Source organism: Pararge aegeria, chromosome 19 (genome assembly GCF_905163445.1).
Source record: "Pararge aegeria chromosome 19, ilParAegt1.1, whole genome shotgun sequence".
Taxonomy (NCBI): Eukaryota; Metazoa; Arthropoda; class Insecta; order Lepidoptera; family Nymphalidae; genus Pararge; species Pararge aegeria.
The window spans coordinates 11573643-11600221 of NC_053198.1; the positions used below are offsets into that span (position 1 = coordinate 11573643).

The 26579-nt window shown below is 35.3% G+C and overlaps 6 protein-coding genes across 8 annotated transcripts in view; 2 read left to right on the plus strand and 4 right to left on the minus strand.

Annotated features, from left to right (window-relative positions):
• Positions 1-4724, minus strand: part of LOC120631861 (autophagy-related protein 2 homolog A) — a 47366-nt gene extending 42642 nt beyond the window's left edge. For both annotated transcript variants that reach the window (XM_039901519.1, XM_039901518.1), the window contains exons 1-5: positions 4478-4724; positions 3557-3725; positions 2296-2436; positions 1473-1575; positions 279-869 (exon numbers count right to left, since the gene is read on the minus strand). In XM_039901519.1, coding sequence (XP_039757453.1) covers positions 279-869; positions 1473-1575; positions 2296-2436; positions 3557-3725; positions 4478-4645 — 1172 coding nt within the window. In that variant the 5' untranslated portion in view covers positions 4646-4724. The remainder of the gene's footprint in view (positions 1-278; positions 870-1472; positions 1576-2295; positions 2437-3556; positions 3726-4477) is intronic.
• A 136-nt stretch (positions 4725-4860) lies between these two features.
• Positions 4861-6959, minus strand: LOC120631862. Its single transcript, XM_039901520.1, has 3 exons — positions 6827-6959; positions 5849-5932; positions 4861-5334 (listed from the first exon to the last, which is right to left on the minus strand). Exons 1-3 carry the CDS (start codon positions 6957-6959, stop codon positions 5078-5080), a joined length of 474 nt encoding a protein of 157 aa, XP_039757454.1. The 3' UTR covers positions 4861-5077.
• A 1419-nt stretch (positions 6960-8378) lies between these two features.
• Positions 8379-11340, minus strand: LOC120632275 (carboxypeptidase B-like). Its single transcript, XM_039902099.1, has 6 exons — positions 11270-11340; positions 10295-10504; positions 10118-10214; positions 9685-9993; positions 9149-9416; positions 8379-8680 (listed from the first exon to the last, which is right to left on the minus strand). Exons 1-6 carry the CDS (start codon positions 11338-11340, stop codon positions 8379-8381), a joined length of 1257 nt encoding a protein of 418 aa, XP_039758033.1.
• Positions 11341-11678: 338 nt separating this feature from the next.
• On the minus strand, positions 11679-17986 carry LOC120632182 (glucose-dependent insulinotropic receptor-like). Its single transcript, XM_039901989.1, has 4 exons — positions 17691-17986; positions 13438-13572; positions 12693-12842; positions 11679-12598 (listed from the first exon to the last, which is right to left on the minus strand). The coding sequence occupies exons 1-4, from the start codon at positions 17884-17886 to the stop codon at positions 11679-11681; spliced, it is 1401 nt and encodes a 466-aa protein (XP_039757923.1). The 5' UTR covers positions 17887-17986.
• Positions 17987-20460: 2474 nt separating this feature from the next.
• LOC120632357 (39S ribosomal protein L40, mitochondrial) lies at positions 20461-22484 on the plus strand. Its single transcript, XM_039902212.1, has 5 exons — positions 20461-20634; positions 20714-20806; positions 21025-21195; positions 21411-21609; positions 22211-22484. The coding sequence occupies exons 1-5, from the start codon at positions 20600-20602 to the stop codon at positions 22328-22330; spliced, it is 618 nt and encodes a 205-aa protein (XP_039758146.1). The 5' UTR covers positions 20461-20599; the 3' UTR covers positions 22331-22484.
• A 1676-nt stretch (positions 22485-24160) lies between these two features.
• On the plus strand, positions 24161-25760 carry LOC120632356 (cell wall protein DAN4-like). Of its 2 annotated transcripts, none has more exons than XM_039902210.1 (2): positions 24161-24294; positions 24579-25760. In XM_039902210.1, the coding sequence occupies exons 1-2, from the start codon at positions 24273-24275 to the stop codon at positions 25685-25687; spliced, it is 1131 nt and encodes a 376-aa protein (XP_039758144.1). In that variant the 5' UTR covers positions 24161-24272; the 3' UTR covers positions 25688-25760. The 2 variants fall into 2 exon arrangements, with proteins under 2 accessions (XP_039758144.1, XP_039758145.1); XM_039902211.1 differs by having other exon boundaries at positions 24234-24298.
• Positions 25761-26579: the final 819 nt, after the last annotated feature.

Below are 26579 nucleotides of genomic sequence, written 5' to 3' on the forward strand. Positions count from 1 at the left end.
ACATCGCCATTTAGCCCCAAAGTAAGCGTAGCTTGTGTTATGGGTACTAAGGTAGCTGTTGAATATTTCTATGAATATAATACACATAAATACTTATAATATACAAATAAACACCCAGACACTGAAAAAAATCATGTTCCTCACACAAACATTTTCCAGTTGTGGGAATCGAACCCACGGCCTAGGACTCAGAGAGCAGGGTCGCTGCCCACTGCGCCAGTCGGCGGTCAGATATCGACTTGCCTAAATTCTATGCTACTTGATGTTTTATTACATACCTCGTGTCTTCTAAGTGCGGTTGATTTAACGCATCAACTATTTCAAGCAGAGTGTGCAATTGCCTCGGAGTTATGAATAGCAAAAATGAGCCCAACAAAATGCTCACTTCAACCTTCGGACCTTCAACTTCTTCAGAATGCTTCAATTTCAATGCCAACTCCTGTTGTCCAGTTAACTTTGCGAATAATATAGGATCCGGCTGACAAGACCTTTCATCTGGACTAGGTTCTCTGGCACTTTCACTGTGAACTTTTTCTTCTATAATCTCTTTAATAGGATCGGAATCTAACGTTGATATAACACTTCTGGTCTCGTAGAAAACATCTGACAATGTACTTTGATAGTTCGAATCTGGTGTTTCAACTGATGCCGCCTCAGACTTCTCAGCTTGGGAAGAAGCCTGAGATTTCTCCATTATCAAACTAGGTGCCATAGTGCGTAATTTTGATGGGAACTCGTCAATGTAGAATGTTACGCCGTTAAATTTAATTTTTTTGTTTGTGTAAGTCGCTACTATGTATGTTTTTGTCTTTTCAGTATCTGTTGTGTCAGGTAGTGGTTCAGATCCGGCTTCGTCAAAATAATCAATGCTGTAAGTATCATTGCTTTATTACTATGGAAAATATGTTTAGCAAAATATTGACTTGATATCTTAAATAGCGCAGAATTATGAACATACAGAAACCGTGTACACGACTAATAATGAAGCATCAAAAACCACTCCACTTAAGAATGGTTTCTCGAACAAACGGTTAGTCACTTCATACCATTTAGCAGTTGACAGTAATTATTTCACCTGTAATGTTCTCAACGTTCACCATAAAATGGGAAAATTGAAAAAAGTTAGTGAGCTAGCGAGTGCAAGTGTAGAGTGAGACGTGAGGGAGGCGTTTTCACTGTTGTTGGACAGAATACATTGCATACTGAGGTGTGCAGAAGATAGTATAAGTAACGAATATTAGTTGTAATAAAAGAAGTATTAAAGTGACTTCATTAAAGTAAAGATGTGTTCTTCATTATTTCACCTACTTTCTCTTTCCCCCTCGTGGGCACACTTCAATACATTATGAATAAGGATTCTGTATATTCTTAATTCAATGTTAAATAGTTTATAAAATAATTATCCTCCTATTACATCTCCTATTACACCTATATGATAATGGAGTGAATATAAAATATATATTTTAACATACCTTTTAATATGAATCTCCAACGCTATACCCCTATCTCCATTCTTAGGAACATGTTCTATTCTTATTTTCGTATTGACAAATTTAACTTTCACTCTGCTTAATACTGAAAAAGAAATCAGAAATAGAAAAAAGGGAACTGCACCAGTTAAACTGCCTGAGAGAAAATTTTGGAAAGGTTTAAAAATTCTTCTTCATCTTTCCTGAATTAAAATCCCGCCCCAATGGGTTTTTCCCGGATTTAGAGATAAATCCGGGAAAAACCCATTGGGGCGGGCAACAGTCAAATCTGTATTTTATTCCCGCCTGTATCTTATTGGGTAAAAATAAAATGTAAAAAAAAAGTTAGAGGTGTGTGTTAGGATTCGAACTCCTGCCCAATGCGCTATCACCGCTTCGGTGTCGGTGTCCTGATCACTGGTCCTTAATGTAAAAAAGATCAGGGAAGCCATTTCAGCATTAAAAATATAGTAACATATTAAAAACAATGATTTCAGCTATAGTTGGCAGGCTTATTTACAATTGCCATTGAAAATGTGACAAATACTATATGAAGCTGAAATTTACAGTGCACAATGTAACATTTTGCTTTAGCACATTAAAAATAACTTAAAATGTAGTACACTGTGATGATAGTCTAAATTTGAAGGATCAGATAATTAAATTTCATGCAATATTATATTTAATTTAAGAGTACTTATATACTTTGTAAACATATAATTTTAACCTTGGTCACAGGAAATGTTAACAATGAATAAACCTATTTGAATTCCATTCGGTTTAAGTGGCTAGTTTATTCATTAAATGTGTAATAAATGTGACTCACTTGAATCTATAGCATGGGCAAACATTTCGATGCCTTCCACTGGATTAGACTCCTGGGGCCCAGCTTCTTCTTGTAGACATTCTGCTGCTAACTGCATCGAAGATGACATAGATGACCACATGGATTCCAACATTGATGAAACTGTAAAAAATTATGTTGTTTTTTGGCTGTGTAAAAATCCAAGCCAATCTAAAATTTTGAATAATAAACTTTGTCTGCATAGAGAATCTGGTATAGAAAACCATACACTTTCGCGTCGTCCGCCCAACCCTTTGTAAGTTCTAAATTACAAAGCATTCAGTTAAATATAACCTTCTACAAGAATAAGTTATCAGTATTGGGATATTGGTATTTTCTTTAGATTTTGGTATTTCCAGAAATAAGTTCAATTTGTGCTAATATATAAACAAAAAAAAGTCTTTAGCTTTACTATTATGGATAAAATTATTTTTCATGGAACCAATGGTAAGTAAATTTGATGTAGTCTAAAATGGTAGCGGGTAACGTGTTAGGGGGTATGGAAGTTATATCGAATCCGTACTCCTATCGGTTTCTTTGCGACATCATACCGGAACGCTAAACCGCTTACCGGCACGTCTTTGTCGGTAGGGTGGTAACTAGCCAAGGCCGAAGCCAGCCACCAGAGCCCATACCAGACCATAGACCTAGACCATACCAGAGCAAATTCGAACCCGGGGCCTACAACTTAAAAACACACTCGCGCACTGCTGCGCCGGGATGGTCGAGTCGATATATTATGTATAGAACTGGGATAAGCGTAAATACACTGAACCGAAGCTGAATAACATCAGAACTCTATGGGGCAAAGATTTTACATAAAAAAATTTTAGCCTGCGGTTGGGTTGTAGTGTAGCTTACACAAAAACAATCCAGCCTAGAGAGATATTTTGTATATAAATATAGATAGGGTGGTCAGGTTACCAAACCTAATAGCTGGACAGTCTGGCCGAATAATTGGGTAACAAGGCCACACACCCTACATTATTGAGGATTTTGTGGCTCAGTATTAATAGGTACAGTAAATATTAGACTGTAAATCTATTTCTTTGTTGTACTATTGATTATTACTAGTCACAGAAGACCTGCATCCTCAATTCATGCTCGGCGCTTGTTTGTTTGCGAAATATTTATTTTGGCCAGACACAATTAAAAAGTCTATCTTTGACTTGCTTTATCTGGACGCAATGCTAAATATAAGTTTGTATAAAATTTCTCTATTTTTATTATATTAATACAATACCTGGTTCAGCTCGCACTTTAGGCTGCACTGTGAGGGATAGGCCATTGATCTCCACAATGGAATCATCCTTAAGTATAGTGGACCAAGGGACTGTTACTGTTATTTCTCTCATGTGCCCATCAACTATCTCGAGGGGCCAATTTTGACTGTCACCAAGTTCATTGAGTGCCTTTAATTAAAAGAATAATAATTATATTTAGGTGGTCAATTTTTTTTTTTGGCATATTTACATCTGTCTGTTAACTTTGACTATTTTACCATATTGTTTTTACATTATAACTATTATTGGATGTGGTTTATAGTAGTTTAATGGGATCTGAGCTGTAGTACTCTCTGACAAATAAAAACAAGTTGGTAAATAGCATATAAACTTATGTGCATTCATAAAAAAAAAGCTTCCATAATATACAGAGATTGATACTGACACAATTGTTGTTAATCTTTTGGGAATTCATAACTTTGGGGATTGTGTTTTAAATGTTATGTGAATGCTACCTCCTGTTCTCTCAATAAGGATGAACAAACCTATGTTAACCAAACACAATGTATTAATTATTTAATTTTTTAATTTATTTTAATATATACAATGACATGTATATGTATTGTCTCAGCTGATTATTAATTTAATATGACATGTGGGCAACATATGAAATATATTTTCTTTGTGTAAGACAAAAAATAAGATAAGGTTGGTAAATTATTAACCTTCTCTTCCTTTATCATAACAAAAACGATTCAGGAAATAGTTCAACAGATTCCTTTGTTAAACCAATATGAAACACGTGCTGTATTGTTCTAAATTCAAACGCACTTTTTATTGGCAACAATGCTATAAATTTAAAATACACATAAATGCAACGCATATTAATCTTCTTAATATGATAACATATGGTCTAATTTTTGTGTAGACTATTTGATTACCTCGCAGTCAAGGCTAACATCTGAAACGGTACCAGTCCCATTGTAAAGATCGACACTCAGCTGGGCTAAAGTGAGCTTTTCTTCAAGGAAATTCCCCAAGTAGCGTTGCAGTAAATATCTGCATGCTCTCTTCTTGATGCTTTCAGACCATGGCAGATACCACAACATCTTTAAAACTTTGCGATCATCACACTTTAAATTTTTTACTTTTGTGCGTAATGACTATTGTGATTTGCGTGTGATTGACTTGAGCACGTAAATAAACATTGCGTTCCTTTTCACGTTTGTGAAGTGTCAAATGTCAGTTGACCCCAAGTTATTTTTTGTCTTGCTGGGTCTGGGTTCTAGCTTTTGTCTTGACAAGTCAGACTGTTGTCTATGCAAACAAATGTCCACAAATACTTATGGAATTTTCATATATCAAGACACATGTGTTCCTGTGGGTTACTAGATAACAATTTTAAGCACACTGGGATAAGGTGGTTAGCAAACTATGTATTACGCCTATATGGTAGCTACGACTATTTGGCAGCTATCAGGAAGTACATTAATAGTTAAATAAACTAAGATATGTATTTATCAGTTAAATTCTCTTTAGGTTTAATCATCGTCTTCATTTTGTTTTTCATTCAAGAACGGTAAATCGGGTATTAAGTCCGTGTCTACAGTTATATTAACTTTCTCATAAGCACGACTGCAAGTATATATTGAGAGAGAATAAAAAATAACAGCCATATTGGTTGCAAAAAATATTGTAGCCGAAAATTCAGGATAGCCAACGCCGCGTTCGGAATAGCCCACACAGTCTGTGTTGTTGATAACTAATTTAATTTTTACACTTGATACTTTGAAGTCATCTGAAAAACACATTTAGGAAAATGTTAAAAATGAAGCTTGAACTGCCTGCTTCATTGTACTTCACTTTCGGGGGCCCGAGTTCGAATCACAGCTTGCACATCTAACTTCATCTAAGTTACGTGCGTTTTGAGTAATTGTAATATCACTTGCTTTAACGGTGAAGGAAAACATCGTGAGAAAACCTGTATGCCTGAGAGTCGTACATAATGTCAAAGGTCTCAAAGGTGTGTGGAGTCCACCAATCCGCACTGGGCCAGCGTGGTGGGTCTTAACTCTCCTTATTGTAGGAGGAGACGCGTGCTCTGTAGTGGGCCGGTAATGGGTTGATGCGATGGTGATTGGTATCGAGATAGTCGATAGTATTTTGTTAATGGAAAAACATGATTATTTCTGCATCAATCCCAGTAGTTCGCCCGCCTAGCAGATGACATCTGACTATTTTGTTACCAATATAAGTTTGCATAGCTCGGTAAACACAATAATTACTAAGATTTTACTTTATAAACAACTTACTTATTTCACTTTTGTAATAGATATCCAATATTCGGTTCATTCGAGCGGTAGGCCACGCCTTATTTTCGAAGTAAATGCGACTCTCTGTAAAAGCAATTTGATTTTGAATATTCTCAGTAGCTTTGGTTTAAAGCCATTAAATAATCAAGATATAAAAGGTTTTACTATTCTGTCCGGATATCTAATCCAACGCCAAAGCTACCTATATAACTACTACGTCCAGCTCTGGGCATCTTAGAGCTCCTTCAGACGGACTGTACGCTTCGGTATTACCAGACAAACCACAATAAGTTCAACTGCATGCAAAATTCAAAATTCAAAATTTATTTATTTCAATTATGCCTAGTTAGCTATTCCCCGTCGGACCCTTCGCGACCCTGTTTTCCCTTCGTCTGGGACTATTTAATTTTAATCCTAAAAACCCAGTTTCCGGATTTTCAGTTCAAAAATAACAGGCTCCCTATAACTTTAAACAACCCCCGTTTCATCCCTTACATTTGATTCTACGCTTTATGGATTTTTCACGCTTCTGACTACAATACTCCAAAATTTCAGCCGTGCGTTCCGTGCCAGCACTATATGGAATATACCTTTATAATTTTTAGTTCCTTTCAAACTTTATGTCATCTTGGAAGTTATTTTCAAGTGTAGCCTAGTCCATAGTTACCTGTTTGTTGTTGAGGTACTAAGAAATATCTCTACTTTTTTAACTAATCAACTATAACATACACTATACTCACTATTCAAGTAACGACTGGGCGTTAATCATAGGAACTAAACAAAAAGTGCCACTTGATTAACTTCACTCCGCAGCCGAATTCTTGCAGCTGAAGTTACGACTGTTTGCAAACAAAATCCTGACCGCAAACAGTTGAAGATATCACGTGCACAAACAGTTGAAGATACGATGTGATGGACTCCTTACATATAAAAACCTCAAATGTGAACGAGGCGTTATTTTACGGCGAAATTACATACCTTGGCAATTTCCTAAAATAAAAGAGAGTTTATAATATGGAAATCCTATTGCTTCGATAAATCTTTCAAATATAACACCATCAGATCCTTGAATTAAAATGTATAAGCAAAGTATGCATTTACTGGTATTCATAATTACGTGTTGATTCCCCGCAAGCTGTCGCTCAACAATATGTGAATAGGTAGATTGCTGAAGTTTTGATAGTGCATTGTTAGGTAGTTTGTAATTCTGCCTACTTAGCGAACTGCGAACCTGTTTTGTATACAATTATAGAGCAAGGCATGTTTTTCCTTTCTGTGTTAGCCCATTGAAAAGTTACATTTGGTCACGAAAACAAGGTAAGGGATAAAAAATGTAACATTTCAATGGACTATTTAGGTATTGTACATTTTTTGATCTTTATTTGTCTATGGTAGGCAACGCGGGTTTTGGAAGTAGGTACCTACCTACCCTTTCACTGGTCGGGAGTTTGTTCAAAAATTAAATTAGTTAAAAAAATATAGTTACTTTGGCTTGTGCAAATTATATTATTTCCGTGAAACGTGACTGATTTCCTTCCTAATAAAAAAAAATTGATCGCGCTCGAGAATCTAATGGAGCGAACATACTGGAGAACTCTCAGGCATGAATGTTTCCTCACGATGTTCTTCTTCACCGTTGAATCAAGTGATATCTTAATTACTTAATACGCACATAACTTAGAAATGTTAGAGGTGCGTGCTGGGATCCGAACTCGGCCCCCGAAAGTGAAGCCGAAGTCCTAGCCACTGGGCCATAACCGCTTCCCACTTGGCGATCACCGCTTCACCTACACCTACTAATCATTATTTTTATATTCAACGTGATGGTAAATAGAAAATTCAATCAAATTATACTTAGCCTTAAATTGGACTTAATATTTGCATGGCACCACCCAATGGGCACCGCAAGCGGTAACATTTTCAATCCTAAACATTTGACTTCCTTGTAATAATATCGTCATAATATCTTTATTAATGAATCAATATCTAACTATAAAACATTATTTTAATCTAAATATCCGAAAACGTACATAATTAAAATTACTTGAATTATAGTAATCATTGACATTCTAGATTACGTTTCAAATGATGTATGTTTTTGGATATAGTAGAGCGATAAATTTTCATTATTAAATTTTGTATAAGAGTCACGAATGGCCTTGGTTCATGAATCTTAATAAAACGTTTCACCATCATCGTTATCAGTTCAACCCATCACGTCCAGTGTCAACTGCTGAACATAGGTATTTTGTAAGGGGTTCCAAAATCCACGGTTCTTGGCCGCTAGTTTCCAGCGGCTCGCAGACTAGCTTTATGTCATCTGTCTATCTCGTTGGATGTCGAACTGCGAACAACGCTGCCTGCTTTTACCAGTTGTTCGACACCTAACACAAACACGAAGGGACACGAATCGGGGTAACCATTCCAGTACGTTGAGCTAGTAAAACTATTGGGAACTTTAAATAAAATCATTATAGCGTCTTCGTTCATTTATTTTTCATCATGTTTAAACAGTTTGGGTCGGGTAGTTTTAAAGAGATAGAACATAGCGGGCACCAGCGACAATGCCTGCCCAAGATTCGGTGATAATTTGTGAGATGTAAGTCGGTGGGACCATGAATTGGTATTCATAGCCAGGCAGTTCCATAGTATACGTGAGGGGGATACCAACGAGGCGGGTCCAGTCACGAGAGGTACCGGTGGTGAAGTATAAAACATTAGCCGCATTACCGACGATGTAGATCGGAGCTTTTTCTAACTTTAGCTTATCAATGGCTGATGCCATTTGAATACCAGCGTAATGAACTGACAGAGCGTTAGATGGAAGGGAACCTGTAATTCAGAGTAAAATTGAGAAAAGAAATTACGATGTTAGTTTTTCAGTAAAAATATCAGGGCTAAATCCGCATATAAGATGCTATAAATAGAATGCTAAATCGGAAGTATCTCAAAAATATCCTTCAGCGTTGCGTAATACACGCATTATACAGCTTTTGTAGATCCTGAGAAGAATCTATAAAAGTCATCTTTCATCATTATTATTATCATTTATTCATTAGCCATACACTACAGGGCACGCAGAGTTTAGGCGTAGTCGAATACACTGGCCAAGTGCGAATTGATGCTATATTGCTAAAATCACGCAAAGCTTCGAAAAGTAAGAACGCCAGGGATCAATCTCAGTCTCCCCAAAAGAAGAGCCAAATTCCTAACCACTAGGCTAACAAATAATAAATTCTTTATAAATCAGAAAATATTTGATGTTTTTGGAATAAACAACGTAGATAAACTTATACAAACCGTTTCCCCAAGCATATAGGAGCATATTGCCAAAACTGTGTAGGGAGATGTAGAGGTATGTGCGGTCCAATTGAGATAAGACTGCGTCTCTTATGACGCGAGTTTCAGGTTCGGAGAAAACGGCAGGTCCTTCGTAGATGATAGAACAGGGGTTGGAGTTAGCGGCCACTGTACCCCAACTGAATGCGAAGTTACGGTTCATATCAACTCCAGGACATTCTTCACTACCGTTGTGAGACTTTGATCGAGTCTTACGCCATAAACGGTCCTAATAAATAAATAAATATTTGATAATTTGTTGAAAATATTTTTTAGTGAAGCAATAAAACTTATGACTGTATTATAGAAGTCAGTATACCTAAAACAGCGATATAATTTGACCTTGACTTGTATTTTTAACTAGCAATGATACAAATGTTTTATTTTTACTATAGTTAGTAAAAATAAAACATTTGTATCATAAGATTTTTATCCGCTGGGACACGCACAAAATGAACAATTTCAATAATCTCGGAAGGCTATCGGTAGTACTTTACCTCATTCATAGAATACTCGTAACCATCCGGATTGGCCATGGGTATAATAATCCAGTCGATGAGATCAGTAAGATCTTTCTCGCTGCGTTCGACCAATTGCTGGATTATGTACAAAGCTACCGGTGGGGTGACCCATTCCCTTGCATGAGCTGCTGCGTCGATAACGATCACAGGCTTCCGAAGGTTTTCGAAGCGGGTCGTGGATATCCTTACATATTTGATTTGTCGACCTTCGTAACTTAGGCCGGCGTTAATAACGGTCACGATTTCAGGGTATTTTGCACCAACTTCATCTAAATACTTGTTAATCTACAAATAGAAAAGAACACATAGAAAGATACATAGGGGTAAGGATTTTAAAGCATCTTGTATTTGTTTCATTACAAATACTTATTCTGAAAGTTTAATTATTGCTTGATTTGTTTGTAGTTACCGTATTTGAATCGTAATATGCATCCCAAGTAATTGTGCTGTTTTGGTCAGTAGCGTTCCTTGCTCGCGAATTTTCAAATTCTTCATTTTGGAGAATACTGAGGAATATAAAAAGGTAAACTAAGATATGTTCTTTTACTTTTATCGAATATTTTTAAGAGTAAGTACGAAAGCTTACCGTGCCAAGTTGTCTGATACCAATTTGTATCCCATCTGATGCTTCTCGAAAAATGGTAGCCATTCCACTTTTTCTTCAGGTGAAAGTCTGACTAGAGCCTCGAGTTTTTTAGATTCCGATCTATATGCGGGTGTTGCTGAAAGGATGTCTAAATGACCTTCCAAGTTAGCAATACCTTCGGATGGGCCCCACACTTGGTACAAGAAGTGGCTGGAAATAAAAATAATTGCTATTAAATAGTTATCTATTAACATTTGATACGTATTTCAGAACCGCATGGTGCAAGTTGTTTCAATTAAAACTGCATCTTCGAATTAAACTTTAGGTATTCTTTAAATTTTTAATTACTAATGACGATTTCCAATGTTTTTGTTTTTTGTTAGAACTATCCGGATTTTCTAAATATGAGATTTTCTATGCAGAATGTTTTTGGTATTTTATAGCCCGATTATTGTTCAGTTAAAAATATAGGTTACAAGCATCACGCTGCTAGGTCTTTAGTGCTGAGCAAACGAAGTAGCACATGCAGGCGGTACGACGTAGTTGATCGGGATATATTGTCAAGAGCAGCAGTTCCATGAAGTTGCGGGGAATCGCTAGTTAAACCGTTATTGACGGTTGAGTAGGCTCTATCAAGTAGTAAAGGATATCAATCTAACAGGTTTGAATGGAATTAACTGCATTTGCAGGATCACTGAGAATATGGCCTCTGACCTCTGCTATGAGTTACGATAAAATCTGCATTGAAGATTGCGTGGAGAATCGTAATGACAAATCCAACTCACATACCATTGTTCTTATACTTCTACAAAATGAACAAAATTACGAAATAAGTACCCTACCGCTAAAATAAAAAATACAACTCGTTATTATTAAACTACTATTATCAAATGGTAGAAAAGTGGTAATGTAGCTGCACTCTTGTTTGCAATGGAATTGCTATACTAAGGTTTTTAATGTTTGAATTTGGCTTACCCTTCATATTGTTCATGTTTGGCTTGAACTGCTGCTGCAAGAAGCAGCAGGCAGGCTATAGCACGTACCATTTTCCGAACTAAAATGCTAAAAATTTAACCTACTAACAGTATTAAACTACAGTTATTGGCGCCTTTATCAGTTTCCCATAATCTTAATCCCCTGTATATTATCTCATCTAATTTTATAATAGTAATTTGAATTTATATTAGCTCACTATTTATCATTTTTATTGTTATGTAGTGGTAGGTACTCATAATATTATGGTAGCCGAAGGATTTTGGTACATGTAGCAAGAAAAAATCGCAAACATTTTTTAAAATTTTATTTGAAAAAAAATAAATACAACAAAGCGTGAGAGCAGAATATATCACAACGTCCGAGTTTGTCATGGTAAAAATTTTAAGTTTTATCGTAGTCCATCCTTCTGAAAAAACTTTGACAAAAATTTTCGAAAGTAAGTTCTTATACTTTTTTTAAACCCTTTATGCCACCAAGCATAAATTAATGGGTTGAGAATACTGTTCAGGAAAGCTAACGTCGCAATCGGTCCACTTAACAAAATTCGGAGATGCATACATTGGGGATTTGTGAGTTTCTCTTGGCAGAATACAAAAAATATCACAGTAATAAAAAATGGCATCCAAGTAAATATAAAACTACCTGAAGTTAACATAACCACAATAATCGCTCGCCATTTATTTGGCTCCTTGAATTTTGATTTATTTTTATGCTTTTCATTTGCTATATTTCTCGTGTCTATCTTTTTTAGTTCCTTTTTCGTGAATACGAAATCATTATTGTCTTGTACGCTTGAACTTATAGTGCAGATACTAAAATTAGATTCACTGTTGGGGATACTGTGGGGTTTGTCATATTCTAAATTACGAGAATCTGCTTTACTATCGCTAAGCGCATCAATGCTTTTGCTTTTATGCCTGAATGTATTAGAGTTACAATTATCTGTGAAATGATAGTTACCACTAAATGACACACTTCTTTTAGTTTTTCCATTGTTTGTTTTAGTGGGAAATTTTACAGAGTGTACATTCTTCTTCACATGAGTATTACCCCTGTAAATTCTCAGTTCAGGTTTTGAGTTTGCGTTTATTTGAACAGTCTTAACAGCTGCGTTGATTTGCTTTACATTTTTCAGGGCTCGTATTAAGATTATAGAGTACAAAACTGCAACGAGTATAATAGGGATAATACTGAGAAGTGAATTGAGGAGAATTAGTATTCCGGGAAATAAAGTGACATAGTAGCATCGAGAATTTTCCAATTCGCTGTTAACCCATCCACTAGCGGGCAAGAATCCAAGTATTATACCTGTAAAAATTGGTTTGATATTAATTTCTTATCCTTCGGTTACAAGAGAGACATTTTCAATGACAAAATAAAGTTGTTATGAAGATAAACTAACCGATTAACCAAATACAAAGAATGCCAATCCTGACTTTGGTTGTGTTGAACCATCTTTGATAGTAGAGTCCGTGTAAAATATAAATATAACGATCGACGGCAATGAGACCCACGGTGAATATCGACACCATCGCCGGACACACTAGCATACCTGCGGATATATAAACAAAAAAGTAGCTAATGAAAGTCATCGCGTAGAGTTATGAAAAATACACGTATTGTGCAAAGTTCATATCCATTCATTGCACATTAATTGGGACATTCATTCGTTAAAACTGCGCACTTTTATATTTTCCAGTAAATTGAACCGTCTTTGCTCACTTAAACTACTCACTACTATAAATTTATATTATATCTAATCGCACCATTATTATATAATGCACCTACTAAGTATATCTTTTTTTTATTTGTTTGTTCTTCCCTATGTTCGGCGCAACCACTGTACCAATCTTGGTCATATTTAACACAAACATTTTGGAGACGGAAATAGGACAATTTTTACCCCGGACATGTAGCAGGACGGACAGTTTGCCTATGTACTATGGCTTATCAGCAAAACAGCCGATCTTTTAAACCCTTTTTTTTTGGATAGCTCCTATAGGTTAACATGGGAATATATACTTCTTACCGTTTTTTTTATAAAACTGTAACAAACGCGATTTTATCGCCGGTAGCAGCCTTAAGTATTTTATAGAAAGCTGTGATAACATTGGAGCACATGATCAAAGAAGAAAAGATATATTTACCAATTTGAAAAACGCACAGTCGGCTGTTGCTCATGAGATCTTCTATGCTCACGCCGAAAATGACAGACATTCCGATAATTGTATCAGCGAGGGAGACGTTACCTAGCAGCAAATAGGTACTTTTTAACTTCTGACCTGCAAAAATATAGGAAAATATTTAGATTTTTAGTAAAAAAAAATGTTTTGCTGAGAATTAGGGTGTTGAGTATGCGTGTATCCGCAATAGCATCAGTAAGTCACAGATAAATGAAAAAGTAGGCTAAAAAATATTTTCTTGATCCGAACTTACACATTTTGACCAAAAAAGTATCGTGAATCGTGGTTAAATCTTTTATTTATATTTTTTTATCAATTGCTAACTTCCTTGTTTACTTTTCTTAAAAAATTGTCCTTTTCAACAGAATCAAAATTGGCGGCTAAAATGGGAAAAAAGTTACCTCCTTATGAATATTTTAAATTGTTCCAAGTAATTTACTAGGTGTGAGTTTTTACAAGTTGCAAAACAAATAAAATTATTTTGTTTAACTAATGATATTTATATGTAGTCATACACACACACCAACACAATCATACACGTCTGTGTATTTACCTGTTTTCTTTAGCTTAATTTTTATGTGTTTGTTTGAAATAAATAAATAAATATTATACATAAACAAAATGCATCATGCAGTAGATATGAGTAGGACCAACGTGAAGAGTTAACAGCGATGACATATTATGTTTTGTAGATTGTATGGTATTTTCGTAAAATGATAGGGGATATACCTATTATAGATACACAATTACATAACACTAGCTGCCCCGTGCAACTTCGTCTGCACCAAATCGGTTATTACCGGAAAACACAAATAAAATGACATTTTCTAAAAATGAATCCTAGCTAGATCGATTTATCGCCCCCGAAACCACCTGTATACTAAATCTCATAAAAATCGTTGGAGCCAAGAATTGCTCGTTTAAAGATATACGAATATATATCTGCTACTTTTTAGCAGGAGAGCTTATTGTGACAGAGCTCGTCCAGGGAAGTATTATCTTCATGCTTATTTCTGCCGCCAAGCAGCATTGTTGCAATGCTGTATTCCGATCCGAAGGGCGTGGTTGCCGGTGTAATTACAGGCACATACGCCTCAAAGTGGTGGACACAGGACGGTATGTTGCAGGACGTGCTCCTCGCATGCCCTGCTACATGTTGATCTGCTCATAGACGATGAATTTCCACTTGAAATCATGTTGGCCATCTGCTTGGACCGTCAAAAATAACTATAAAAAAACAAATTCTCCTGCTTTTCGCGTAGTATAGCCAATTAAGCTTAAATTTCGTAATATATCATGGAATTACACTATAGGACGCTTGCTTCTATCCAATATTTAGCGGGCTTATGCATTATATGAGTTTTTAATACCCAGCCGAGGCAGTGATTGCAGAACCTTTTGGATTTGCGTAATAATTACCATTGTGTACCTACATTATGCGTGTGCATACAGTAGGTGTAGACTGTAGAGCAACATCCTTGTCATCTATTTGGTCGTAATATAAGCACGTACAAAGATTACCAAGTTGGCATTTCGAACAATTCCTTCATTTCTTATAGGAAAGTATTAATACTATAGGAAACATTAGATACTTAGAAAAATGCGTTACCTCTAGAAGTAATATCATGATCCACCACTGGCCACAGGTATTTTTAATTTAAGTAAGATTAACTTATCGTTAATCTGTGGCCACAGTCCTACACGCATATAGAAGAGAGAATCTTAGAGCATAGACCAAGGATTATAGGACAAACTGGCTGTCGTTTTGATTTTTGTACACAACTTCCCCTAATTAGGAGAGTATGAGATTGTAATGTTATGTTTTTACTTGATTATTCTACCATAACTTCTTTATGCCTGAATAGATGTAGGTATAGAATATCGGTTAAATCCATGGATAAGTAAATCATCCGAAGCAAATAATAAACTTTAAGAAAAAAAAAAGCAATGTTTTCTAATTTTAAAATTCGGCAGTCTTGTTTTTTAATGGCATTAGGAACTTAGAAAGTGACTTATTTCAAAATTATACCGCTATAACTCCATTTGAGCTTTCATTATATACGGACATAATATGATACTTGTTGTCGCAATTAAATAAAAAACTCGAATACGAGGTATGTAGGTATAGCATATTATATTATCTAGCTTTCTAATATAAAGGCAGTACTGCCTTCGTTAGCTAGAATATTATGCCTGATGTGTAGTTTGTGGCGGATTGTTTGGTAAACATAAACACCTTACAATACCTCAAAACGCCGTTACTTTGTTCGTTTACGTTTAAAATTACAGTAATACCTACCTAACAAGTAAGATACCTTACACACAAGCAGTGATCACTCCATATTATACCAATATAAATACATATATACACATACATACATACATAATGCATATATATTTTTATTTATTCCAATACAGGTGCAATCTCACTTGGTGGTAAGTGATAATGCAGTCTAAGATGGGAGCGGGCTAACCTGTTAAGGAGTATGGTAGTCTTACCCCTAATCGGTTTCTACGCGACGTCGCACCGGAACACTAAATCGCTTAGCGGCACGACTTTGTCAGTAGAATGGTAACTAACCACGGCCAAAGCCTCCCACCAGACCAGACTAGAGAAATTACAGAAATTATAAATACCCAAATTGCGCCTGCCGGGAATCGAAACCGGGACCTCCTACCTTAATTCAGAACGCGCACTGATGCGTCAGTGCAAGTAAGTTTGCAAATAGTTAAGGGCAGCAAAAAAGATTAGAGGCCACAGTAAGGGTAACTAATATCGCGTCTGGGAAGTATACAACGGGATCCCCGGACGTCCAATAAAGCCAACGAGAAAGACATGCCGTGGTGGTTTTTAGTTCGGGTAAACGAGTCCCACATAACCTCGGTTCTGCCCAAAAGGACAGAGGTAGCCATAAAGCTTTTCCACCACGACAAAAAAAAAAAGGGTAACTAATATCGGAGCATCAAACAATCATACCTGTGCGCGGTCTGTTTAAAAAAAAGTATATCCTTTATTATCCCGCCTTAGTTTCGCACAGGCGCAATGTAGATACTAATGTGAAGCTGCTTGGATTGATTAATAATTAATAATACGGTTCCGTACTGAATTAATATATTCTATTAGGTTTTTCCCATATCTGCAATTTAAGCGCACAAAAATATGTTTGTTACATCACATTACAAATCTTTGAAATTTTTTGCTTTTCTCTACCATTACATGCATGTTAACTGAATGTAAGCCTTCCTCTTGAATAACTCCATGTATAGCAGAAAACTGTATTGAAATCCTTTGCGAAGCTTAAAAGATCTAAGAGTACAACCAATTTGATTGCGTTTGATTTACATAATACAACGTGTAGTGAGGTTTTAGAGGTACCTACATTATATACTGTCTCTGAGACTTATCTGTAAAACTGAAACACGAAGTTTTCAAGTAAACTTTTACCATAGTTTTTACTAAAAGAAATCAGGTAGGTAGGTACAGTACTAACATTACTTGCAAAAGTAAAATCAAGTGACTCCTGTCTGTTTATTTTTACTACCTAGGTAGGGAATCATGCAAGTCGGTCTTTTATCTTCAATAGGTTTGTCATAAGAAAACACTTAAAATGTTTTGTATTAGTTTGTATGCAAAAAATAAATATGCTTCTTTTGATTTATTTTTTTTACAGGGTTATTCCTTATGAAATATTATGGAGGGTAGAGGTAAGGAGAGTCATCTTATATGGGAGAAAAGTTGAAAAAGTGTCCAGTTGTTGCGCTAAATAACAGTTCAAAAATCCTCCACAATGGCGCTGGTGGATGCACAGGGTATGGTATGAATGTAGCAATCGTAGATGAATTGAAGTATGCCGAGTTAAAAAATTTAATGTCATTATCGACTAAAGTAGTTAATTATTGAGAATTTCAACAACTTACGTTGTACAAAATATTGTGGTAAATATAACCTTACTTCCTTGTATCTCCATACTTCCTTGTTTATTTTTCAAGCCTACTCTAACAATATTTATATTTGGCGCTTCTTTTAAGAGTTACCCTGATGCAAATGTAGCGCCATCCTAATTTAATACATTTTGACGACACTTTTTCATATACACAGATGACTCTCCTTACCTCTACCCTCCATATGAAATATACTTATGCACCCTTCAATAGTATTTCTTAATTCCGTTACGCGTTGTTTAAAGATTCCTTGTCAGTAAATAAATGATACCAACCTTTCCTCAAGATAAGTCCGCTAGAAATGACAACTGTTACATTGCTCAGAAAAATTATTGTACCGAATATATACGCGACCACTGTGTAAATAACGAACTGTTTACTTTCGTTCGTCTTGAAATCGAACATATCTGTAATCACGTCACTATGGTTGAACACACTTGTAACGTTACTTGTGAAGTTTGACGATCTCATATCGACTTTGGAGAGTTAAAAAATATCTACGCAAAAGCACTGTGACTTGTTAGACGTACCGTGAATATATTTTTAAGTTTGGGTAAATATTTTATATCTGATGGCACATTTAAATGCCTCCGTTTCTTGTTAAAGAATGAGTTGTACACAAATATTGCTCACCACGTAATAAGGTAAACTTCAGTTTTGTTTATTATAAGAAAATTTGCATATTGTAGTTCCTCGGACAGATTCACGTGGACCATGATGTAGGTCTAAGGCATTTCATATTTATGGTTATTTGATTGGACTACAAGTTAGCCGATGACTGCAATCTCACCTGGTGGTAAGTCTCCGTAATGTTCTCAAGGGCGTGGTAGACTACGGCTTAAACCCTTCTCAGTATGACAGGATATCCGAGCCACCGGTTTCTACACGGCATCGTAACCGAATGCTAAATCGCTTAGCAGCACATATTGGAATTTACTCCTTAAGAATCGATATTCATATAAGTATAAGGCACCCGGTATGAGAAAAATGTGAGGAGTAAAATCTACTGATCTACGTTTAATTAACTTATTTTTCCTATTTAAGTTACCAAGGAAACCGAATATTATCTAGGTAAAGAAACAAACACATAAATATATAGGACAGAGTGAGATAGAAAACATTATACAATTTTTTTCCTAGTCTTGTTACCATGGAAACAAAATAATAAACATTACATTTATCCTAATAGTTCTGATACTCTACATCCACCTCAATCTCCCGTAGGCTACTTTTAAGAAGTTACACTTCTGCCGTGTGTGAATAAATTACACAGGATTTTTAATTTACCCTTTCATACGGTATTAATCTTTATTCAGCTAAATAAACTCTTTTTGTGTATGTTTCGACAATCGTACTTAAGGATTAAACTTAACGCATGACTGCATGCGTTGGAGCTGACACACACTTTTTTGTCAGTAGGGTGGTAATACGCCGCGGCCGAAGCCTTCCACTAGACCATCTCAGAGAAAATTTAGAAATTACAACTTATCCCTGCTGGGCACCGACTACAAGACCTCCAGTTATAAGATACAGCGCTCACCACTGAGCCTGGGAGCTCGCCGAACCACTATAACAAGTTACCTACACTTAGCCTATTTTGCAATTATCTATAATCCTGCCTTACTAAAACCGCCTCGATCGTTTTATGAGGTTTGCATGTTCGATGTAGATATAGCCTTAGTGCAAGATTGGCTCGCTCGCAATCGAGAGAGTAGAGTAGAGTAAAATTTATCTTACTTGCATTGGCTTAAAGTGAAAGCTCAAATTTACAATTCTTTACCTCGGGATTCTAACAGAACGTGTGTAAAAGAAACATCAGAAGTAAAGGATTTGCAACTTTAAAACGAGTCTCATTAAGTCTATTTTACTTTGATGAAACAGAGTTTAATACTCGAAATTGACTCTTCGATTGCGAGCGGGGAAATCTTGTACTAAGACTGGGCTGAAAGTTGCTAGGTATATAGCGGTTTTCGTCTATGAATTTTCAAGAGTTAAGTTGTATTATAACGCGGACAGCATGGCAAGATTTTTTTACGAGCATGATATAATATAAATATATAAAATATAAATATAAATATACTACGACAATACACACATCGCCACCTAGCCCCAAAGTAAGCGTAGCTTGTGTTATGGGTACTAAGATGACTGATGAATATCTTTATGAATAATATATTACATAAATAATTAGAATATACATATAAACACCCAGACACTGGCAAACATTCATGCTCATCACACAAACATTTTCAAGTTGTGGGAATCGAACCCACGGCCTTCGGCTCAGAAAGCAAGGTCGCTGTAAACTGCGCCAATCGGCCGTCAAATAATAATGATCAGTATGGTCATATAATAATGATCGTTAAATGCCCACAGCGCGTTAGAGGCTAAGAAAAATGATGAATTTGGATTGATAATTAATTATCTATTAACAAGCAAAAGTCGTCGAACTAAGTAATTCTTTATTACAATCGGCACCTTGACCCGCACCTAGCATACAATATTATTATTCGAATTCTTTGTAAAGCAACGTGATGATGCGGATGATGTACTGCTGTGAATACAAATGCATAAGTTAACCAAGTAGGTTTGTCAATTACAGTAATGATGGAGGAAAATGCATTTAAAAATTTGGCGGTACCTACTTAGGCATTCTCCAGATCCAGGCTGTGTTCAAAGTTAGACATGTTTAAACTTACACATAAATGCTCACTATTTATTCCTCATCGTTAAAATCTTACTACTAGTTAATAATTAAAAAAAATCTTTATAGAGTTATAAATCATGTAAATATACACTCATAGTTTCTAAATAACTAATTGTTTATAAAATAATATAAAGGTTCAAGAACTTTACTTCTCCTCAATAGAATTAAAAAAAAATATACTTTTCGTTTTATCTGTTAAGCATACTTTTATTTTCTTTATTCTTTCCCATTCTGATAAGCATACATGCGTTTAAAGGATCGTCACGGGTTGGAGATTCAGTTTGACATATTTAATATTCTGTATTCTGTGTCACGCTAGTGTCACTGTCAGCTCGAGGACAGCTGTCATGTAATATGGGAATTTGGGAATTAGGGTTTTAAATCATCGGTGCAGGTTATTATCGATATTTCAACTATTAGACCCAGTAGGGTCTAAAAGTTATTTTGCTTACTACCGTATTAAACAATAAAAGTATAATGTTTCACTCACAAATTCTAAAACAACTTTCAAGGTAAAGAGCCATGAAATTCAGTTCGCCAAAAAGTAACCTTTTTAACGAAATATGATTAATTTTTTTTTATTTTCTTTAGATTGACGATAGCTTCAGCTTCGAAACTACCATTCAACACAAGACATATTAGTAGTTCCGCTGTTGTACAGTTTAAGATCACAGATCAATTATGGTAAGATTATCCTTTTAATTGTTTGTTATTTGCCTATTTCGGCTCCTATAGGAAGCAAAATGGCAGTTTTGGAGTTAAGGAGGATTTTTATGTCGTAGCATATACAAATAATATATAATAATAGAACAATTTTATAAAAATGCTAATACTCCTAGGATTTTATTTACATTACTTGTGCAGGCAGTGATTTTAGTGCATATAAGTGTTTAACATTCCAGTGCGGAGCCACTGAAAAAGAAGAAAAAAGTGGATCCAGCAATCATCAAGGCTAGGGAGGACCGGAGACGGAAGAAACTGGAAAAGCAAATTCGTAAACTGCAAAAAAATGCTAGACAGTTAAAGCCTATTGAGGAAGTTGAACCACCATTGCACCTTATGGATCAAATGGGGTATGATTTAATCTTTTAATCTGGAATAACAGAAATTTCCATCTAAATCTGTTCAAGGTATTTTAAAGAGTAATATAGACAAATTGTAAAAACATGTTCGGTTATGCTCTATTTTAAATAATCAAATGAGTTAATGAGAGACTTTTATTGAATACTTCTTTTTAATTGTTGCAATGACATGTCTTTCTTTTTGTTATTTCTTGGTTTTGTTTTAGAAAAAGGAAAAGACCTTCGGTGGTACTATCAGCAGAAATATCAGAGACCCGAGCATTGCTTGTAAAGGAATGGACTCGGTACAAAAAACAGGAGTACATGGCAAATGTAGCTCAGATAGACAGAATCATGGCAGCACAGAAAAGAGCACTAGATATGTTGTATGAAGAGTCGGAGGAATTGTATAATGAAGCTATTATGGTCAGTATTCAAGTTTAACAGCACTTATACTAGAAAACATATATCTTAAAAGTTATTGTCTCTGATTCCTGTAGAAATTTTAAGGATTCATTATAATCACACTACTTGTCAATGTGTTTACCTAAATCCTTAGATTTTATAGTGTGTATTTCTTACTAAAATTCCCTCATTGATTATCATTAACCTAAAGGATCCTATCTCATGACCAAAATCTGAAATTTTGGTACTAAGAAGATAGTTCATTTAGCACAAGTGATATGAAAAATCTAATACTTAGATATCATCCCCATGGTATGTGTTGTTTCCCGTATCAGAAATGGGATCAAAATTTAAAGCTATGTTTACTACACATAGATGGGTATAATATGAGAGGGCTCAGTGAGTGTAGATTCTCATAAAGGTTTTCTACTTTATAGGCTTCTAACCAAGGTATGTGTGTGAGTCCTTAAATAAGATATAATGAGGGAATATAATGGATAAAATAACTGATCTTTTTTTTAACTTTATATGTGGAATATTGTATATATTATCAACCTTGTAAAATCACCAATCAATCAAGAATGTCTCCTATAGAAAACTAATTAGGAAACATTATTCACAGCCTGATGTTCAACTGATCCCGTGTTCCTTTACCGGGACATATGCCACACCACCAATAAAGAACTATGAATCACCCGATGGAGAATATATAGACGTTTCGAAAAAATGGGGACACAAGTAACTTTAAATTATATTAGATAACAATTTGTTATTGTTAGTAAGTATTAATAAAAATATTATTGCATAAGTTTAATTTAATTTAATTCGTCACTATTTTATTTACCTGAATATGCTACAAGCTACGAAATGAATAAAATATCGTTTTTATTTGATTAGTACTAAGAGTTTTATCTTTGTGCTTATCATCAATTCTCCCAAACTTAGTCATAACATGATGTGTGCTCACAAACTGTGGACCTCATGCCTTCCTACCTTCCTGCTTAGAGTTACTCAGCCGTTGATGGAGAGAGGTAAGCTTGGAGTTTCAAGGTCATCAAATAAGAATTTAAATTCAAATAAAAAAGATGTATATAAACCTATAACAGGCACTTCAGGCAGGAAGTGTTCATACATACCTATAATGTGATAGCATCATTGCGAGGTGATGGAGATAACTACATTCGTTAACTTGAAACTAAAGCAAGGAGGGTTCCAAATGCGCCCTGCTCTAAGAAGAGCCCACGACAAACTTTTCTAGGGTTGCTTATCACCATCTCACAGTCAAATTAATAATAAGAAATGAGGAGAGTCGTAGAAGAACCATCGCTACGAACGCAGCTCTACTAGTTGCAAAGCTGAAAAGGCAATCGAAAGCCACAGGTCCGAGAACCGATCCATGCTGGGGTCCCACTACTAAGGAGCTGGAATGGCGGCCTTTTATTGCTTAACGCATTGTTAGAAGTCTTCCAACAAGGTGGACCGACAACAACAAAAGAGTCGCAGGAAACCGCTAAACGTAAGCGACAGAAGACCGTGGGTTTTGGATATCCCTTTATAAGACCTATTTCCAGCTCTGGACGTCCAACGATTGTTAATATAGTGATGGAGATTAAGAGCTTCATTATCTCACCTCTTTCTTTGCACAAGATTTGTACGCTTCCAAGTGTACAGTAGTTTTCGAGTAACACTGTAAAGCCAGAGTAAAGTCTAACTTATGCATTAGTATAAAGTTCAATTTCGTTAGTAAAGTAAAGGCGATTACAGAGCTAGTTATTTTACTTTGATTTTTCGACAGAAAAATGACAAACATTGTGTTTGTATCTTCTTTTTTATTTACGAAGAGGATTCAAACACTTCAATTAAATTGAGATTATATTAGTAACGTATTATTTATTCCCTCATAGTGTACTAATCGGCTACTCCGAATCTACTCCCTAAATTAAAGTATGCACACTTCATTGATTTAATTTGTTACTAATATATAAGCTCACTGAAATACTATAGTATAATAGAGGCCAGTGATGCCACAAGAGTGGCAAATCATCATTATCTGCAAATCACGAATTTGGGCCAAAAAATCGAAAAATCATTCTGCGAAAATGACAGATTTACGACAACGCCAACATAAGTGCTCAGAGAACTTTATTTTGAAAATAAGCGATATGCAATTTATCATTCAAAGCTTTTGCTCGTCCCGTACCTATAGTTACCCATGACTTTTAACTACGAAGTTACTGTGATCAATAATATTAATAAATACTCTAATACACGCGGAAGTTAAAAAATAAAGTTCTACAAATAAAGTGGCATAGCAAGTAATAAAAAACAGAGCATTGCTATGGTGAAATTGCTAACAAAGGAAATTACGAAAAGTTACAATTTCATAATATTAAACATTTTCGTAGTTAAAATTCTTTGCAAGAGAAATATTTCAATAAACCTATCTCATACCACCTAGTACATCAATAAAGTCATTAACGATAAAAGCAATTTTACGCATGAACTAACTGTTTTTTCCGTTCGCTGCCTGTAAGTATTTATGATGTTTTTCATTGTCGATGTTAGTTTTCAATTTGTATGGTAACTTTGATATAATGGAACTTGTGGTAGATAAATTAAATAAGACAAAATAAAATAAATATCAAAATGCATTATGCTTGAGGATGATATAAAAATAAATAAATATGTTAATAGTTTTACTGACTTGTAAGTAAGTATTGCACTTGTGTTTGTGATATTTGTATTTATTACTTTTATATATTATTAATCTTGAAATGATCTGTTATGCTCTTCCAGCTTCTATTTTCCTCACCACTTATACTTATATCAGTAGCTCCAAATCATGAGTGAATAGGCATCTTCTAGGCAAGTGCTTTCGTCACAATGCTATATTATCACTTATCATAAGGTCGGAATGCACCCAATCCCTCGTCTATAAATTAAAAAAAAAATACTCACGTGTGTAAGAAAAATATATCTTCTTGTTACAGTGCGTCTATATTTACTTACGAGTATAGCTTGTGCAATGTCAGTTTGTAAGTGTACCACAAAATGGCCTGATCCGATAAAGGGATTAGCGTATCTCGATAATCCGGTAGAGTCCGGATTCCCGGGCCACTGGCTCCCGATAAACCTCATTAAACGAATCATGGAAACACGGGCTCGCACATTAGAACCAAATGTGGATAAGTTTGTTAAATTGTTTCACGTTGCTGCATCAAAAAAACCACTGTCCTTACATCAAACGAATAAGAAGAACGTAGAAAATACTCATGATGTTATGTCAACAAAATCAATAGTTAATATGTCAACTTCGAAAATCTTAGAAACTGTAACGTCTAAGATGAAAGAAATAGTCCCGAAAATAGCTTTTGTAGAATCTTTAATAACTGAATTTACTACTAAGAATAAGAACTTTGTCCACAACGGTTTAAATACTACTGCTATACATTTAAGCACAAGTACACATTTAGTCACAACAGAATTACTTACTAAAGTCTCTTCACCTCGAGGCGCGAATCCTGAGGAATCCTCTGAAGTAGTTGATTTGAATACACCAGCGGAACTACATAAGGATGCAGTATTGGCAGTACCTCATACGTTTCAACTTTCTTCATTAGAAGGGAAACCAACGAATATGTTATCTACATTATCGTTCTATGAAACCGTAACGTCATCAGCAAATCCAAATCCAACAACTTCCACAGTGTCTATTAGTACGATTCCATATACCACAATAGATTTTACTACAAATTCAACAGAATTTATGAGTACGTCAGAATCTGTTACGAGTATGATGGAATCTACTATAAGTTTTACAGAAGATACTACAAGTAAAACAGAATTTACAATTACTACAACGGAGCCTACTACTAGATCGACAGAATCTATAACAAGTACTAATGAGTCCACTACAAGTACTTCAGAATCTACCACAAGTTCCACTGAATCTAGCATAAGTACTACAGAATCTACTACAAGTTCTACAGCATCCACAATAAGTACTACAGAAACTACGATGAAATCAACAACAGTATTAACTACTTTGACATCACCCACCACTACTAAAACTATGGAAACTGGTAATCCCTTCTATTGATAAATTTGTAGCTATAGATAGGTAGATATAGTGTTGAGAAATATTTGGCAATAAAAAAGAAATAAACTCACTATTTTGTGTATTTTACTAATTTGCAATCTTTTATGGACTTAGAGAATATCGTCTGCAAGTCCGGGGTAAGACGATAACTTTCCTTCCGGGGGGGGGGCTAATTTAAATTTCCACACACCTTAGTTATACGGAGTTGTATGCGTCTTAAGCCATTAGATATCACTCTGTTCATCTATAAAGGAAATCATCATGAGGAAACCTGCATGCCTGATGGTGCTAATAATGTTCTCAAAGGCGTTTGAAGTCTACCAATCCGCACTTCGCCAGCGTGGCCTTAGTTCTTTTCATTTTGAAAGGAAACCAGTGATCTGTAGTGGACCAGTATAATTATCCAGGGCACAGATTTCTATGTCCCATTGTACACTGGGGGCACATGCTTCTGTCATGAAAGGAATTAGACCTTTAAATCCACTACATTGCTCTAATGCGGATTGGCGAGCTTTCACGTTTATAATGACAAGTTAGTTATCATAATAATCGACACTGTGGTACTTCCCGATACACGAGGGTCTAGCATTGAAAATTTAAGGCTCGACTTAGAAATGGAACCTATGTTCTCGAAATCTGCAGTCGAACATCCTAACCAAGTAAAAAAACGAGGCAGTTTAATGATTGTTTGTAGAAAAATTAATTATTAACTGGTTTCTCTTACTACAACAATAAATACCTAGGTACACTAATTAAAGGAATACAATAATAAAAAGAAAGGTACAATACATTTTAAATGTCCTACAATTGTGTTTGAAAACCAAATTGCTCATCTGCTCATGCACTGTTAATTGGCAGGCAGGTAGGTAACGAAGTCGTAGGTAAGCACTTT